The sequence below is a fragment of the Ochotona princeps genome, chromosome 20 (assembly GCF_030435755.1).
Source record: "Ochotona princeps isolate mOchPri1 chromosome 20, mOchPri1.hap1, whole genome shotgun sequence".
NCBI lineage: Eukaryota > Metazoa > Chordata > Mammalia > Lagomorpha > Ochotonidae > Ochotona > Ochotona princeps.
The window spans coordinates 34,846,390-34,863,146 of record NC_080851.1 but is presented as its reverse complement, the minus strand read 5'-3'; the positions used below and the strand labels follow the sequence as shown (position 1 = coordinate 34,863,146).

The following is a 16,757-nucleotide window of genomic DNA, read 5'->3' as shown; positions in this document are numbered from 1 at the left end:
TTTTCTTTTATTGTACTTATTCCAATTCCCTGGAGGAAAACTCTTTATTTTTTAATTTGCCTTTTGTTATGGGATGATTGGCTCCCTCCAGATTCACATGTGAAAGCTCTAACCCCTGACACCTCGGCCTAAGACTGCATTTGGAGATAGGACATTTGATGAGAGGATGACATTAAGATATGCTTGCAATGGGGGAATCTCAACTGAACTTGAGCTGTGGTTATGCAACAAGGTGGAGGAATCCACCATGGTGGGAGGGTTTGGGGAGGGGTGGGGAGAACCCAAGTATCTATGTAACTGTGTCACATAATATAATGTAATTAATGAAGTTAAATAATAAATAATTTAAAAAAAAACAATGATCATAAAAAAAAAAGATAAGATCATCGAGGTGAGTGGTGTGTTTACAGGAAGGGGACACTAGAAAGCGGACTTTGGCATAGCAGTTGAGATGCCACCTGTGAAAAGTCACATCCCTTTTCTGACTTCCTGGGTTCAAATCCCAGCTCTGCTTCCAATTCCACCTTCCTGCTAATGTACACCCTGGAAGACAGCAGGAAGAGGGCCAGTTATAAGTCAAGGAGAGGGCCTCAAAAGGAAGTATGATCCTACTGACACCTTAACCTTGAACTCCCAGCCTCTATATTTTTTTTTAAGATTTATCTCATTTTTATTTGAGAGGCAAATTTTGTACACAGAGAGAACAAGAGACAGAGAGGTTGGTCTTCCATCTGCTGGCTCACTCCCCAAATGGCCACCACAGCCAGAACTGAGCCAAGAACCAGGAGCTTCTTCCACATGATGACAGGGGCCCAAGGCCTTGGACAGTCTTCTGCTTTCCCAGGTTGTGAGCAGGGAGCTGGATGGGAAGTGGACCAGCCATGACATGAACAGGTACCCTTGTGGGACGCTGGCATCATAGGCAGAGGATTAACCTGTTATGCCACTCTGCTGACCCCAAGCCTCCACACTTTGACACTTTGTCCTGATATGCATGTGTGTGTGTGGATCTGCTTGAATCCATTGCACTGAGATCGGAGACATTTCAACTGCGAATGACTTTCAGCTTCAGGGCACTTTTCTGAGCTATTTTTGAGTTCCATATTCATTGTTCTCTCCTTCTGGGACTTCCACTGTGTGTATGTCAGACTACGACGTATAAGTCAATTTTCTGCTGCTTCTCCTGGTTTTCTGTTTTCTATTCTTTATTATTTATCTCTACTTTCTAGGGATATCCTCAGTTTTCTCTTTCAGCTCTCTTACTGTCTACCTCAGTATTTTCAAGTTCAAAGGGCTTTTTGATGAGCTTCACACACGAGTCCTTCCAATAGCTTGTCAAAACTGGAATACAAAAAAATTTATTCACCAAAATATTTGAAATCTATGCACAATTTTTTTCATTATACACCTTTTCCATAAACTTTAAAGATGCTTTTAGACATGGATTTTATTTTTTCTTTTGCACTAAAATAAACTTATCTCTTCTTTTTTTAAGATCTATTTATTTTTATTGGAAAGGCAGATGCACAGAGAGAAGGAGAGACAGAAAGATTTTCTATCCGTTGATACAATCCCTAAGCAGCTGCAATGGCCAGAACTAAGCCAACCCGAAGCCAGCAGCCAGGGGCTTCTTCCAGGTGCAGGGTTCCAAAGGCCATCCTTGACTGCTTTCCCAGGCCACAGGCAGGGAGCTGGATGGGAACTGGAGCAGCCAGGATACGAACCAGTGCCCATGTGGGATCCTAGAACATGCAAGACTTTAGACACTAGGCTACTGCGCTGGACTCTAAGTGTATCTTTTAATTCAATTTCCCCCAAACGTTTTGGAGTAATTTTGTAGTAGCTGTATAATTATATGCAAGTTGCCTAAACTTTCTGTATTTACAATTCTCTTCCAATTCATCCTCTTAACACAAGACAGTAGCAACTGTCCCACTGTGGAGTGAAGGTTAAATAAGTTGAATAAATATACATAGGCACACAAATACTTGTTTGGCATGTACCAAACCTAAATTCTATTTATTATTGCACTTTGGAAGACTTCAGGGTTTACTCTATTTCTCTTTTCTTTCTTCGTATTTCAAAGCAAGCACTTTTGGATGCATTTAGACATGTTTTGGGATTATTACTTTTAAGCAATAATAGAATATAAAAGAAATTAGAGTATTTTCCATTACTCAAGCTAATGAACTGATTTACTTCAAAATATTAGCAAATTAATGTCTTCTGGATGGTTTATATAGAAATGTCCCCCAAATTAGGGAGCCCCTTTGTGATATAATATACACTGATTTTTGGTTTGGGAGTATAACAGACGTGAGTGTGAATATTCTGGATTTTAAGAAATCTGCTTAAACTTCTTTTAATTTTTTTTGAAAGAAGGATTTATTTATTTTTTATTGGAAAGGTAGATCAGATTTACAGAGAGAAAGCGAGAGAAAGATCCACCCACTGGTTCACTCTCCCACTGGCCACACTGGCTGGAGCTGAGCCGATCTGAAGCCAGGAGCTTCTTCCAGGTTTCCAATATGAATGCAGGATCCCAAGGCTTTGGGGCCATCCTCTACTGCTTTGCCACAAGCAAGGCCACATGTGGAGCAGCACCCATATGGGATCCTGGCGCTTGCAAAATAAGGATCATTTTATTTCTCTGAAACGCAGAGTGACAGAGAGAGAAAGGAAACCTTTTATCTGCTACCTCACTCCTCACACAGCAGCAACAGCCAGCAGTGAGCCAGGCCAGACTCAGCAGCCAGGAACCTCGTCAGGGTCCCCCATGTGGCCAGTACCAAATTCCTTTAGGAGCACCTCAGTGGCTTGAAAGCAAACATTCCTAACTGTGCAAAAATAACAGAAGCAGTTCCATAAATAATAACAGTATTTCTTGAGCACTTGCTACATAGCTTTGGGCTAAGCTATACAACCCGTGAAATGTCACATTTGCTAAAAATATTATGGCGCCCTTTATTAGCATCAATCATGTTGATTTTTCTAAATAGATGAATGATTGATTGCTCTAATGATGGCTTGACTATCAGCACAATGAGCGGGTCTTCTTTAGCCATGTGCTGCGCCATCAGATCTGCTGAACTCCGAATTCCAGTCCTCCCAGAGCTCTCTTCTCCCATGGCCCCTGTTCCACAGACCTTGTCCTTACTCATCTTGTGCTATCACCTTAGAATCTTTGATTTTAGAATCCTTGATTTTTTCCGTGACTCTGCCCAGCAACCCTCCTCTGCCTGGGTTACTGTAGTAGTTCTCAAAGGACCTCACAATCTGGCTTTGTCTCTTTCGCCTCCGCTGCCCCCTATCCCCTCACCTCTGCGAACAGTACAGGCTTAACAGCTTTACACTCCTCACAGCTAAGGTCCATGATGGTAATGCTCTTGGGAGAACTATGATTCTATAACCCAGATGAACCTGTGGGGCGTTCATTAGCATCCTTCTGCTAATCAGTGATGCAGAGAAATCAGCCTCGACTGACCAGTAAGGTTCTATTACTGATGGGTGGTTGGCAGGTGACTGGAAAGGGAAAGCCAGGATGTCCACTAGTCCTGCACTGAAGGTCAAGAGTGCTATGACAGGTGGGAGGAAGAGCAGAAGGCAATGAATGACTTCTGGGGACTAGGAGGACGGGCAGGGATGGGAAGCCGATGGGGGCTCTGCCTTCCTGCCTTGCCTGGCTTCTCCTACCTGAGGGCAACGCTCCTCCTGCTACTCACAGGAGCCATGATAAAGTTAGCTCCCACATGAGCACAGGCGTGATGTGGTAGACATGAATCTTCATGAGATGACACTCGGTGTGTATGCCTTTCTGTTGCTAGTTTAGTTTATATGCTGGCTTTCAAGCTCAGCATATAAAGCTAAAATGGCTTTCCTAAGATGTGAGCAAACATCTCAGTAAACCTTCACCATCAAGTGGGCTGGCCTCAACTTATCTGGATCTATTCATCAATGGCCAAATAGTTCTATTTTACTGCACAATCATATTGGGAGTTCCTGCTTTAGGTAACTCTAAAAAGATGAATTTTCAACCATGAGCATTTATTGCTGTATCTTTAAAGAACTAAGCACTGAACTGAAAACTAGTCTCTCCCCACTAGACCTCATATTACATAGTAAAAATATGGCTTAAATTAACTTGCCTGCTCCATGTAGGATATACCATCTCTCCTCTGTTTCACCCTCACTGTCCAAATACGTTAAAGGCAAAGGAAAAACATAGCTTACAGTGAAGCAGAAGGCCTTGACCCAAGGAGAGAGCCCTGGGCTCACAGTAATGTCAGATGGTGGAGTAACGGAGACATGCCACACACAGGAGTCAGATGGTGGAGTAACGGAGACGTGCGGCCAGACCAATGAGACTGCAGGACACAGCTGGGAAAAGTACTTCTGCAGCCAAACGTCCCAGCCAGAGGAGAAAGACTGAAAGCTGGGCGAGGGGGCTTGAGACAAATTCAGAGAGCTTTCCTATAGCAGAGAGCAGCCTTCTTATCGCACAGCCTTCCTCAAGGAGGAGGGGTAGCGACCTGGGGATAACTCATGACACAGGCCCAAAGGGAAACGTCTGTGGGCTTCTTATCATTCTAGAGCTATACAGAATTGCTGACGAAGCTGTACCGTTTTCTAACTCTCATTTTCAGCTCCAGGGGATAGCATTTCTTACTAGAAACTATTGTCTGACAGAGCTGTATCTGAACAACAATGCCATCTTTGAGATAGAAGGTAGGTATTAAAAGGTTTTTTAAAAAGTGAAAAGTTCCTTATTGATTGGATAGGTGTCCAACTAGGTCAAACTTTGAACAGGGGTCATTGCTAATGGCAGAAAAAAAACCCGTTTGTACATTTCTGTTGAAACGTGACAGAACCTAGTTCTTGAATCTTGTTGCCTGCATTTGATTTTAAGAAATGTGCTTTTCCAGTTCAGCATTTTCATTGTCTTCAAAACGCAAAAGAATCTTTTTTAACATCAGAAATGTTCCAGGCTACTTCACAGTTGGACACAAATTACACATTGTGAGAGCGAACTTTAGCAATCTTTGGGAACATTAACAAGCCCAAGAACTTGAGAGTCTTCACTGCCTCTTCTTTCTCCCAACCAAATTCCTGTTTCCAATCTGAGTTAATTTCATATGCACAACAATCTCTAAACCAGAAATGACAAGCCAGATATAAAACTGTATGACATGATCATGAAATACAAACAAGTGTAATACAGAACACTTCTCTCTGACGTCACGCACCACAGAATCAAAATGTGATCATGCAAGATTTTAACACTGAGAAGGAAAATCTTGCCAGTGAAACTATGATGTGGTTAACACAGAGACACCCCACTTTCATTTAAGGTAAAAATGTGAAAAAAAATGCATTTCAGAATCAACAAAAATTATTTGAATATTTAACGTATTGCTTAAAGAAAATATTCAGCTTAGCAGTTTGGAGGAATGATTGAATTATTACATTGACTGGCTTCATAAAATATAAGACACAGCACCTCCCCACAAAACATAAGAAAGAAAATAGCCCCTTAAATCCAAAACCGAACAGATAAAATCATTTCTGTAGAAAAAAGATCCAAAAAAGGAGAAAAATAAAATAAGTTGACATCACATTTCCAAATCACAACCAATGGTTGGGTTCCTTGGCTTTGTTTTATTCTTAATGATAATAAGATTATGAGTAGAAATTATTTTCTTGTGCTACGTTAGCTTGTCTGATCGGCATTTATCACGGTGACTTTTATTTCTCAATTTAAAAAAACAAATCTAAGATGGAACAGCGTCTCAGACGGCATCGCTTGTTTCCTGCAGGTTTGCATCACTTGCCCTCATTGCAGGTTCTCCTGCTTCAACACAACGAATTAACCAAACTGGACGCCACCGTGAAGGAGCTGAGGGGGATGCTCCACCTGAAGAGCCTAAGTAACAAGTTGCACTTTTATGGGATCCTGAGTTACAACAGCAATAGCATGTTTTTTATATTTCAAAGTGAAAAGACAGAATACAATGACTAGAATCGAAACACCTAGATGTTTCTGAAAACAAAATCTTATTTTTGTAATAAGACTGGTTTTTGAAGAAAGATGTAGAAAAAGTTCTTTATGATGTCATAGGGCATTCTGGGGTCAAAAAAATGACAAAACAACAAAAGAGGATCTGCATATTCAAATCTGGACTTTTTTTTTTTAAAGAGATGTATTTATTTTATGTGAAAGAGTTATAGAGAGGGTGAGACACGGAGAGAAATCTTTCATCTGTTGATTGACTCCCCAGTGGCCAAATGCTGGTGAGCCGCACAGGGCTGAAAATAGCTTAAAGATACCTGAATTGTATATTTGAAATGGATGAGCTGTGTAGTACATTAAGTGTATTGAGAAAGTAAAGAAAAAAAAAAGGACCTTAAGGCTGTAATTAGTGGAGCAGCTTCATACACTTTGAATATTAGTGGAGCAGCTTCATACACTTTGAATCACACCCAGCAAGACCATGACCTTGGTGTTGGAAAGAGGGGTGAGATGGTTAGAAATTACAGGGGGCTTAGCTGCTGTGATCAATGAGCGTGGTCCTTGGGCAAACAGACATGGGTTCAACCACAGGATGAGACAAAGAACTCCAATCCAGCAGGAGAAAGGAGTCTGTGAGCTGTGATCTCTCCACATGATATCATAAAACGAATGTTCCTTTTTGTGGTTCATTTTCCAGCATTGCCTGAGATGGTGTTTCAGAGACACACAGAGCTGTGCCTACGCTAGAGGTTATGATGAGCTCAGCAGAGAGAGCAGAGAAAGTTTCACCTGTTCACTACTGTACCAAGAGGCAGAGTCTTTCAAGCCAGATACTGAAATCGCAATCACGTCAAGTTCATGGCCACCCCCTCATTAATTAGGGGACGCATAGTGCTGCCTCCTGTTGGTCGCTTTTCACAGCTTCCTGGTCTGTGTGTGACAGACCCGGGATGGGCCAGTGGCTTGCCCTTCCTGGCTATGCACATCGTGGGATGAGAAAAATCCCTGAGCTGGAACCAGAACTCTTCCCTGTGCTTGGTTCTCTAAAATAGGCTAATAGCAGGAGCTTTTCAGATAGCTATGCAAAACACGGAGAAAAAAAAATGTCTCACCACTCATGTTCATTGGAAGCAAAAAAAAACCGCATTTGGTTGTGCAGTATGTAAATCAGGCGATGAATTAAGATGTGTATACTCTAGAAGTCCTTTTAAGTAGTGGATAAACTCAAGGAAAGAGGCCTGACATTTAGATGATGATCATTGTAGGAACATGTTTAAGAAAATGATTTCTTATCACATTGACGTTTAAAGCCAACGATCCTAAAACATGTATAGAATTATTCCCATTTCAATGTGGGAATGCAAGCTCAGATTTAACCAGATTCAAACTTTTGCCTTATATCACTGATCATTCATTCCGTTACTAGTTTAACATTTATTCATCCATTGAAGAAATGTTTTCACTGTATGACACCCAATGCAATAATAGGACATAAATGAACAAGAAACACCCCAACTAGACCTTTATGGAGTTTACAACTGTCTTAACTCTCAGCTTAAATATTTGCTTTGAGGGTTGAAGGGGCTGGAGGCAAAACTGTCTGGACAATTTGTTACATGTAAAAAAAATAATAATTTAAGCCAAGTGATGCTAACTAACAACTTTTGGAGAACTATAAGCAAGGTGACCCACTCATTGTAAATGGGATTATACTCTGAGCCAACGTGCCTGGCCACTTGTGCCTTCCTGGTTCGGGGTGCATGTGAGCCCAGAATTGTGGCAGCCGAGGGGCGCTGAGCGAGAACCTCCCAGTTCCGTACAGACCAGACTCACAGGAAAACATCTGCGTCATTATCTTCACCCTGAATCAAGGGACTTCTGCTAAAAATCATATTAATATGGGGCCCGGCACGGTGGCCTAGCGACTGGGTTCCTTACCTTGCACACACCGCCAGGATCCCATGTGGGCGCCAGTTCTAGTCCCGGTGGCACCACTTCCCATCCAGCTCCCTGCTTGTGACATGGGAGGACAGTCAAGGATGGCCCAAAGCTTTGGGACCCTGCACTCACATGGGAGACCTGAAGGAGGCTCCTAGCTTCTGGCTTCAGATTGGCTCAGTTCTGGCCATTGCGGCCACCTGGGGAATGAACCATTGGACGGAGTACCTTCCTCTCTGTCTCTCCTCCTCTCTATATATCTGATTTTGCAATAAGAATAAAATAAAGCTTAAGAAAGAGCATATTAATGATTCAAGTTACATACTTCTTATAATTGACCCAACTGAGAAAGTTGTCTCAGATTTTTTTTTAAGATTTATTTAAGATTTATTTATTTAATGGTAAATTAACATGATAGCTGCATTGCCAGCGTTCCTTTACGGACACCAGCTCAAGTCCCAGCTGCCCCACCACTTCCCATCCAGGTCTCTGCTAATGTGGTTGGGAAAGCAGTGGAGGATAGTCCAAGTGGTTGGGCCCTTTCACCCCTGTGGGAAACCAGGAAGAAGTTCCTAGCTTCTGACTTCAGCTATCCTCCGCTGATTGAAAGTGGAGCCGCCAGGACACGAATTTGCAGCCATACAGAATGACAGTGCCTGCAAGGGGGAGGATTTGCCAGTTGAGCCATCGTGCCGGGTTCCTAACTCCACCTTTCAAGTAAATACAATTTTTTTTTAAGTTGGCTTATTTACTGGTATCACAGAGAGAGGAGGAGAGACACAGAGGAAGAGATATCTTCCATCCACTAGTTCACTCACAGCCAGGATGAAGCCAGGCTGCAGTCAGAAACCACGCCCTTTGTCAGGGCCTCCCACGTGGGTGCAGGGTCCCAAACACAAAGGAGCATCCTCTGCTGCCTTCCCAAGGCCACCGGCAGGGAGCTGGATAAAAGGGGAGCAGCCAGGATTCGAACTGGTGCCCATATAGGATGTTTGCGTTACAGGTGACCACTTAACCCCACTACACCACTATGCTGGCCCCAGAACCTTTTTTTCTTTTTTCCAAGCAGAGAAAATGTTATGTGTGACTGTCTCCTCCCATATGACCAACTTCCCAGAAAATCTCTTCGGAAATTCTTGGTAGCAGATATTCACGATTTGCACCTATGTCCCATTTGGGTTAACGATTATTCCTTGGAGCACATATGTGTATTTTCTAGAGCACTCAACGTTCCCTTGGGAGATCTGTGCGATCACAGAGCAGTTCAACTCATTCAGGAAAAGGGCAATCCGTGTGATTCACACAGGTTGCAATGCGTGGTCTTTTCAAATTCGAAAGCAGGTTTTAAACTCTCTAGGTAGGTAGGATTCTTCTTCAGTTACTTCTGAGGGGGGAGAAAGAGCTCGTAGGCCCAGGGTTTGCGCTCCCACTGGCGTTCAGGAGCAGAACTGCCAGGCCCCAGCCAGGCGGGCGGCGCCGCACTGCCCGAGGCAGGAGTGCCCCTTGCCAGCTGCAGTGTGAGGTCCCCCTACCTGGAATGCCTGGCTTCCGGCGGGCGGAGTCGGGCCCACCCCTTCTCCCCAGGCGGTCTACCTGTTCGCGCCCTCCCTCCCCTTCTCCGCGCGCTTCCCGGAGCCCCATCCAAGCAGAGCCCCACATCCTTGCCTCTTGGCTTCCGTGCTCCAGGTCTGTTTTCTTCAGCTCCGCTGTTGGAAAAGATACATCCACGCCTGCGTTCAGCAGGGGCTCCCGGAGCACCCCCGGGGTGCCTGCTCCCCCCCCAACACGGCTCTCACACGTTCTGACCTTGGCGGGCAGCCCTGCTCCGCCCCCACCCCCCACCCCACCAGCAAAAGGAGAGGAGGCTAGGATCTCCAAGTGTGTCCTTCTGGGGGCACTCCAAGGTGGGGCCACTTGTTAAAAACAAACAAACATTCAGCAAATACGTAGGGGAGATGATGATAAATAACAATGGAGTGGCCGACCTCTAGGTGAGCTGGACCCTTCAGACGCCTGGGTCTGACCACTGCCATCTACAAGCTGTTAATGCAGACTATAACCTCTGCCCTGGCCCCAGCTTGCAAATGCAGGAATGCCCCTTAGGTGTGTCCACCTGCTTGCCTCAAAGATGGCCTTCAGAATCCCTGTTTTCATTGAAATAATTTTTAATTCCGCTTTAGAGTTTTAACAAAGGGGGGAGGGAGCCAATTGTAGCGATGATTATCTGGGGGTATTTTTTCCCCCTTCTTGTCTGTTTCAATGTAGAGTAGCTTTACACATGGGACTTAGGAATGCGTGGTAAGATCCTACAGACATTTTGATAGCTGGTTAGGTAAATGTAAATTTCTCAGAGAATCCCAGTTTAGGATAAGCAAGACAACGCTGGCGCCACTGAGGTGTGCTAAGTAGCCTGGAGGGCAGATGGATTAAGCGGCATTAACCTGCTGAAAGTGAAAGTGTGCGTGAGTTTGCTTTGTGATTCCTGGAGGAATGTGCGTGCATGGCCGCGCACCAGCACCGCAGGCTTTGGGCACATTCACTCAACAGGAAACGAATCTTGTCTCTGAAAAACTTGGTCATTCTTACCAACTTCAACCTCCAAATCTTAAAGGCTAGGACAAAGCAAAGGGTCACAGAAATGAAATGCCTTTCAAATGACTGAACTCACTGTACTTTTCTGTAAAATGAATCGAAGCAGCGTCCAGGCTAACAGCGGAGGACTCTGGCTTCCCATCAATCGGATTTCGCTGTAGGACGAGGCACAAGGCAAGTTGCTACAGGCACAGAAAGATTGTGGCATGGAGACAACTTGTCAGAAGCCATGCAACACCAAGTGTGCTGTTTGATTCAGCTGAAGCCAGAGTTTGGAAACATACCTAAGGCTGCTACTTAACTCCAGATCAGGAGGGGGAAAAACCGTGAAGAGGAATGGAATAATGGTACTGTCAGAGGGAGCAGGGAAGAGGTGGGCGTACCAGGAAGAAATGTCAGGAGAGCTGTGGGGACATTTTACATGAACGTCACATGTCTGGGGGCGGGCCCCACCTCCAACTGCTGTAGAATGCCACAGGGTTCGGGGCTGTCACATGCGATTCCCCAAGACGGGAGCCACACGGCCAACTTGGGCACCGATGCAATTTGTGACTTTTTTTTTCATCTCCCGAAATCCTCATTAAAGCTGTTGTGCCTCTCTTTTGTGTACTGAAGGGTGTCCTCCCCATGACTTTCTCTGGCTTAGTCTACACTGCCCGGTCCCTAGGATCTCCTGAAGTCTGCCCCTAACTGCTGCTTTCACGGCCATTCGTTCTGGTCCCTGTCCTGGAGCTGAAAGTGACGTATCACCACTTGACATGCCTCCTCTTTCAAGAGTGAAAATCAAAGCAGGCTTGCCGTTTAATCCATCTGGAATCCTTGCAGCCTCCTCGTCCTCCCCTGCTATCCCCATTTCCCTCTTTCCACACGGAATGTCTGTTTCCTAAATTCCTTTGTTGCTCCCAGCTCTGCCTCTTCTTCCATGCCTTTCTCCTCCCAAGGCATCATCGATGGCCACTTTATGTCCCTTCCACGCCTATGTTTTCCACAGGGAAACCTAAATGGCTCTCTATAGTGATTTTGTTAGCCAGGGGCGGGGTGAGAGGAGGGGAATGTGTTTATATAACAAACATCAAAATGTTTTATTACCTACAGAGAAAAACCACCCCGATGATTGACTTTCTCCATTTCTAACCAGTTTGTTGTTGTTGTTGTTGTTTAGGCCTGCTGCTTAACCCCAGCAATTCCTAGGCTGAGCTTTTCTTTACCGGAATTATTCAGAGTCTTTAATGCTTCATATTTCCATGCCTTCATCAAATCTCTGTGTCTCTTAGGAGTGAGCTTCAACGAGCCCCATTTGTGGGGAATTAGATGCATTTCTGTGCAGTAGCTGCAGCACTTTCTGCTACTGCCATCTAGTGGTTTCCCTCATTATGGACATTTTTCAAAAGCCCTTTGTAGAAACAATAGGTGACGTTCCAATTGCTGCAGGTGTCCAAACGGAAATCATGCAAGCTTCATTTCTCATCGTACTTAGATAACTGCTTAATACTAACTATGTGTGAGTAGGAAATAGACTTTTCATTGAAAATAAAAATCTGGGACCAGTACAGTGGCTGTATTGGCTAATCCTCCTCCTGCAATGCTGGCATCACATATGGGTACTGGTTCATATCCGGCCGCTACAACTTCAAACCCGCTCCCTGCTTATGGACTGGGAAAGCAGCAGAGGATGGATCAAGTCCTTGTGACCTTGCATCCAGATGGGAGACCAAGGAGAAGCTCCTGGCTCCTGGCTTTGGATCAGCTTAGCTCCAGCCGTGTGGCCATTTTGGGGAGTGAGCCAGCAGATGGTAGACCTTTGTATGTCTCTCCTTCCCTCTCTGTGGGAAAAAAGAGACTGCTTTCCAACAAAAATAAAGCAAATCTTTTTCAAAAATAAAGTCCTACAACTTCGAGTTGAAGACTTCTAAAAATGTACCTACATGTTGATTTGAAATATATATATATATTTGATTTATTTGACAAGCAGAGAGCGAGCGGGAAAATGGTCGAAACAGCCAAGGCTGGGTCAGACCAAGCCCAGGAGTTAGGCCCTCCATCCAGGTAGCCCTCCATCCAGGTAGCCCTCCATCCAGGTAGCCCATCTTTGTGACATTTGGGACTAGACAAGAGTCCCAGGATTTTACTGTAAGTGTGGGAGACCTGGAAGCAGCTCTAGGCTTCTGGCTTTGGCCAAGGCTCAGCTCCAGTTGTTGTGGCTACTTGGGGAATGAAGTGGTGGATAGGAGATCTCTCTCTCTCTCTTTCTCCCTCTGTTTCTCTCCCCCAACCCTCACTCACTCTGTATCTCTTTCAGAATAAATACATAGAAATAAACAAAAAGAATAAAATAGCCTTAAGGCCACCTCTGGAGGTAACACTTGCTTTACTAGTTTATTATGAACATGCTGAACTTTGCCTCATTTGTAGTAAACTTGGGCCAATGATAAGTCCCCAGCACCTAACATGGCCCCTAATAGATGGTAAGTACTTGGCAAATATTTGGGGGAATAAGTGGATTGAACAGCTAGGACGCTAAGTATGGACTGAATTAGGAAGGGAACTTTAAGGCTATTGCTCTGCTAAGAAACAGACTTCGCAAGTCCTATATTTTTGATGAATCCTCCAACATTTAGGATTTTGCTAAATGATACATGCTACTAATTTTGAAATATGACAGCTTGTTTTCTGTTCTTTCATCCTACAGGTCTGTACCAAAACCCTCTGTGTCAATATAACCTGTACCGTTTGTACATCATATACCATCTTCCAAGGGTGGAACTGCTGGACCGAAAATGTAAGCCCAGCTCCTCTTGGACAAAGACACAGCTCAGAAGCAGGTTTTAAATCTCTCTCGTTGAACCCGACAAAATACCTTTGAAAACCCATCTTGGGAAAAGGATACTCTTGAATGGCGGTGTTTGTAAAGTTTGTCGGCTGCATTTTTTCATCAGTACCCAAATGGGTTTGCTTCCAGAATCTGCGCACTCCCAGCCTCTGCCCCAAGCCCCAAGTGGCTCCAATGCCTTAGCGAGAAGGGTAGCAGGTTTGCACAGCAGCTGCTCTCAGCACCTGTTGCCCGTGAAAAGCTGCTGTGCTAGATTGTCTAATGAATAATGACAAGAAAAAGTCTGTCAATTTTCAAAACTGATATGGTGTTTCTTCCGAATACCTTTGACTGATAGTTGATTGAATGCAAACACAGGACCTGTGGATGTGCAGAGCTGAGTGCATTTGTGTATTTATTTATTTGGTAAAGTGTGCACTCCCTGGATTTGTTCTAGCTGATTCTAAAGTGCTCCTTCTGGTCCTGGCTTTGACACCCACAAGTAGCTTTTGAGATGCCACACCATGTGTTTGTTGCCTCATGCCTTGGCTTGTTAGAGAATTGGGCTGGGTCAGGCAGCTTCCAGTTACTATAAGAAAATACTTGAAAGAAGCTACTTATGAAGGAAGGGGTTTTACTTTGATTCCCAGTTTTGGAGGTTCACAAACCAAGATCCAGCCAGTCCCATGGGTTGCACCTTCTGATGAGCCCAGAGGATGGCATCAGGTGAGTGTGTGTGGAAGGAGGACCACAGGGTGACCTGGGAAGCAGAGAGAAAGAACCTGGGCCAGACTCTCTTGACAGCTTACTGTAAGAGCTGCCTTCCAAGGCAGGTGTGCCTAGGGGCTTCCCCCAGAGGCCCAGTGTCTCGACACCATAAGGAAGTTGTTTCCACACTCAGTACCACTGACTTACATACAGTCTATGGGGTTTAAATGTCCACGCGACTTTGGGAGCCATGTCCTAGTGAGCATGGACTGAATCGCCCCGGGCCTATTTAAGTCCCCAAATCCATGTTCTTTGAAAGTTTGTAAATAATGTTAAAGTGGATGTGATCAGAAGCTTCATTATGAACACACTCTCAGACATTGCAGATAAGCCAGCACACCTGATTGTAAGAGACACACACTCTCAACATCAACACATTTTTTTAAGATTTTATTCATTTTTAGTGGAAAGTAATATACACACAGAGGAGGAAAGACAGAGAGGAAGATCTTCTGTCTGTTGAGTCACTCCTAAGTGGCCACGCTGGGTGGAGCTGAGCCAATCTGTAGCCAGGAGACAGGAGCTCTTCCAGGTCTCCCACATGGGTGCAGGGTTCCAAGGCTCTGGGCCGTCCTCAACTGCTTTCCCAGGCCACAAGCAGGGAGCTGAATGGGAAGCAGGGCTGTTGGGATTAGAACCGACACCCATATGGGATCCTGGTGCTTGCAAGGCAAGGACTTTAGTCGCTAGGGTACCACGCTGGGCCCCAACCTCAATACATTTTTGAGGCACATTACACTCTCAAGTTCCTTTTCGTGTCTGTCTTATCTGCTGTTCTCCTTCTGTTTCATTCTTGGCAGTTTTGCCTGAGCAACTTGTGCCACGACACTTTAGCAGAACCTTGCAGTTCTAGGTCCTCTGGAGGACAGGGCAGGTGCAGGCACGATTCCAGTCAGTCACAGCGATACATGAGAAAATTCCCAGGACGCCTGGGACACCTTGGACTCCAGCACTGAGGTCCGCCTCACAGCGTGCAGGGCGTGTGCCGAGTGCTTGTATGCTCACAGAAATAACCAGCCATCACTTTACAAAGCAGAGCTCACCTGTAGCAGTTTAGACAAGCTTTCCCAAGTGTCCGATTCAATTTTGAATCATTCTGCGTGATGACGGATAATGCTACTGACTCACACGGCTTTTTGCATCTATCAGATGTCACAGAAAAAGAAAGAAGGTCCATGATTGCCATTTTTGACCACAAAAAGGCTCATGTCATTCAATCAATAGCATTTAGAGGGAAAGTCGACAGCTCGTGGAATCCTAACCTACCCTTCAAGCAAAAGAGAACCCGGCGGCTACCTTCAGGTACGCTTATTCTGGCAGTGATGCTCCGGTGTTGAGGCACAGGTCACCTGCACGCTGCAGCAGTGTCTAACCGCTCTCGACTGTCCTGCTGGCCAGCTTATAATGACGTTACTCTAACATGGCTGTGCGGTTCTCATGCTCATTCAGGCGTATGCCTAACTGAGATGATGTGCTAATGATAAGCTCATACCAGGGGGAATGAACATTATGAAAACACTATGCATCCATTGTAATTTGTGCACTGAAATCATGTATTTTTTATTTCATTTCCATGAACTTTGGAACTCCTTCCCTTGTTAATCGAACAGTGTCAGAGATTCAGCCAATCAGTTGTGATGACTGTACTCCATCTCTTAAATTACAACTGAGAGTTTTTTGGCTACATAAGCAAAATATTAAACATAAACAAGATCGCCTGCCACTTTGCAGTGTTCAGATTTTGGTTCTCACTTGCAGGGTCATTAGATACAAATAGAACTCGAATAGTTTAAGTGATGTTCCATTCAGTGAGTTTAATTTCTTCGGGTAACAGAAATACAAACACACTGTGTCCCTCATACATTAAGAAGCACAAAGATAAGGAGTCTGGGGTTAAAGTTCCATGATGCTCTCTGTGTTGGAGTTTAGTGTGCCTCATGACTGTAAAGTGGCTGCTATGCCACCACAGGTCACATCTTCATCCCAGGAAGGAATGCATCAGGGGATGAAGAAACATGCACAAAGTCCTCTTCCCCAAGAAACTTTGCCAAAGGGATGCTTGTTTAATAAGAAACAACTTGGCTTTTCAGAAACACAGGAGAAAACACTCAATGATCAAACTGTTTCAAAGTTATTACCTGGAGTGTAATATAGAGAAAGAAAGAGATAAAAGATACTAAGTAGATACTGAGACAAAGAAATAGTGAGAGAAGAGGCAGCCTGCAGTTGGTACAACCCATGAAGAGCAAGATGATGGAAATTGAGCAGAAGGTAATATTTGAAGTAGGATGACTATACATTTTCCAAAATTGACAAACTACATGAAACCTTCAATACACAAGGGAAAATAAATCTGAAGCCATAAAGTTTACGCAGTAAGAAATCCCACACGAGATGAAACGATCCTAAAGCGATCAGAGAGCAACTGCAGGTGGCTTAGAGCAGGTAGCCGTAAGTTCACACCAAACCCCGCAGTTTGCCACACTTGCAGCTGCGGGAGCCAAAGACGGTGGCCTTGGAAAAGGTCAAGGCCAACCCAGAATTCTGTAAGCAGCTAAATGACTGTTCAAGAATGAGCAAGAGGAAAGAAAGATGAACCAGGACAAAACTGAGACTTTTTCCTCAGCGCGGCTTTGGGACATT

General features: G+C 44.5%; 1 protein-coding gene across 2 annotated transcripts in view; it reads left to right on the top strand.

Moving 5' to 3' along the window:
• The window catches only part of LRRC72 (leucine rich repeat containing 72), a 37,592-nt gene that overhangs the window by 16,837 nt on the left and 3,998 nt on the right, over positions 1-16,757 (top strand). Inside the window, exons 4-6 of one of the 2 annotated variants that reach the window (XM_058678146.1) lie at positions 4,644-4,725; positions 13,227-13,316; positions 15,264-15,416. In XM_058678146.1, coding sequence (XP_058534129.1) covers positions 15,290-15,416 — 127 coding nt within the window. In that variant the 5' untranslated portion in view covers positions 4,644-4,725; positions 13,227-13,316; positions 15,264-15,289. Of the gene's footprint in view, positions 1-4,643; positions 4,726-5,813; positions 5,925-13,226; positions 13,317-15,263; positions 15,417-16,757 lie in introns of those variants that run through there. The other variant, XM_058678145.1, reaches the window with a different exon arrangement.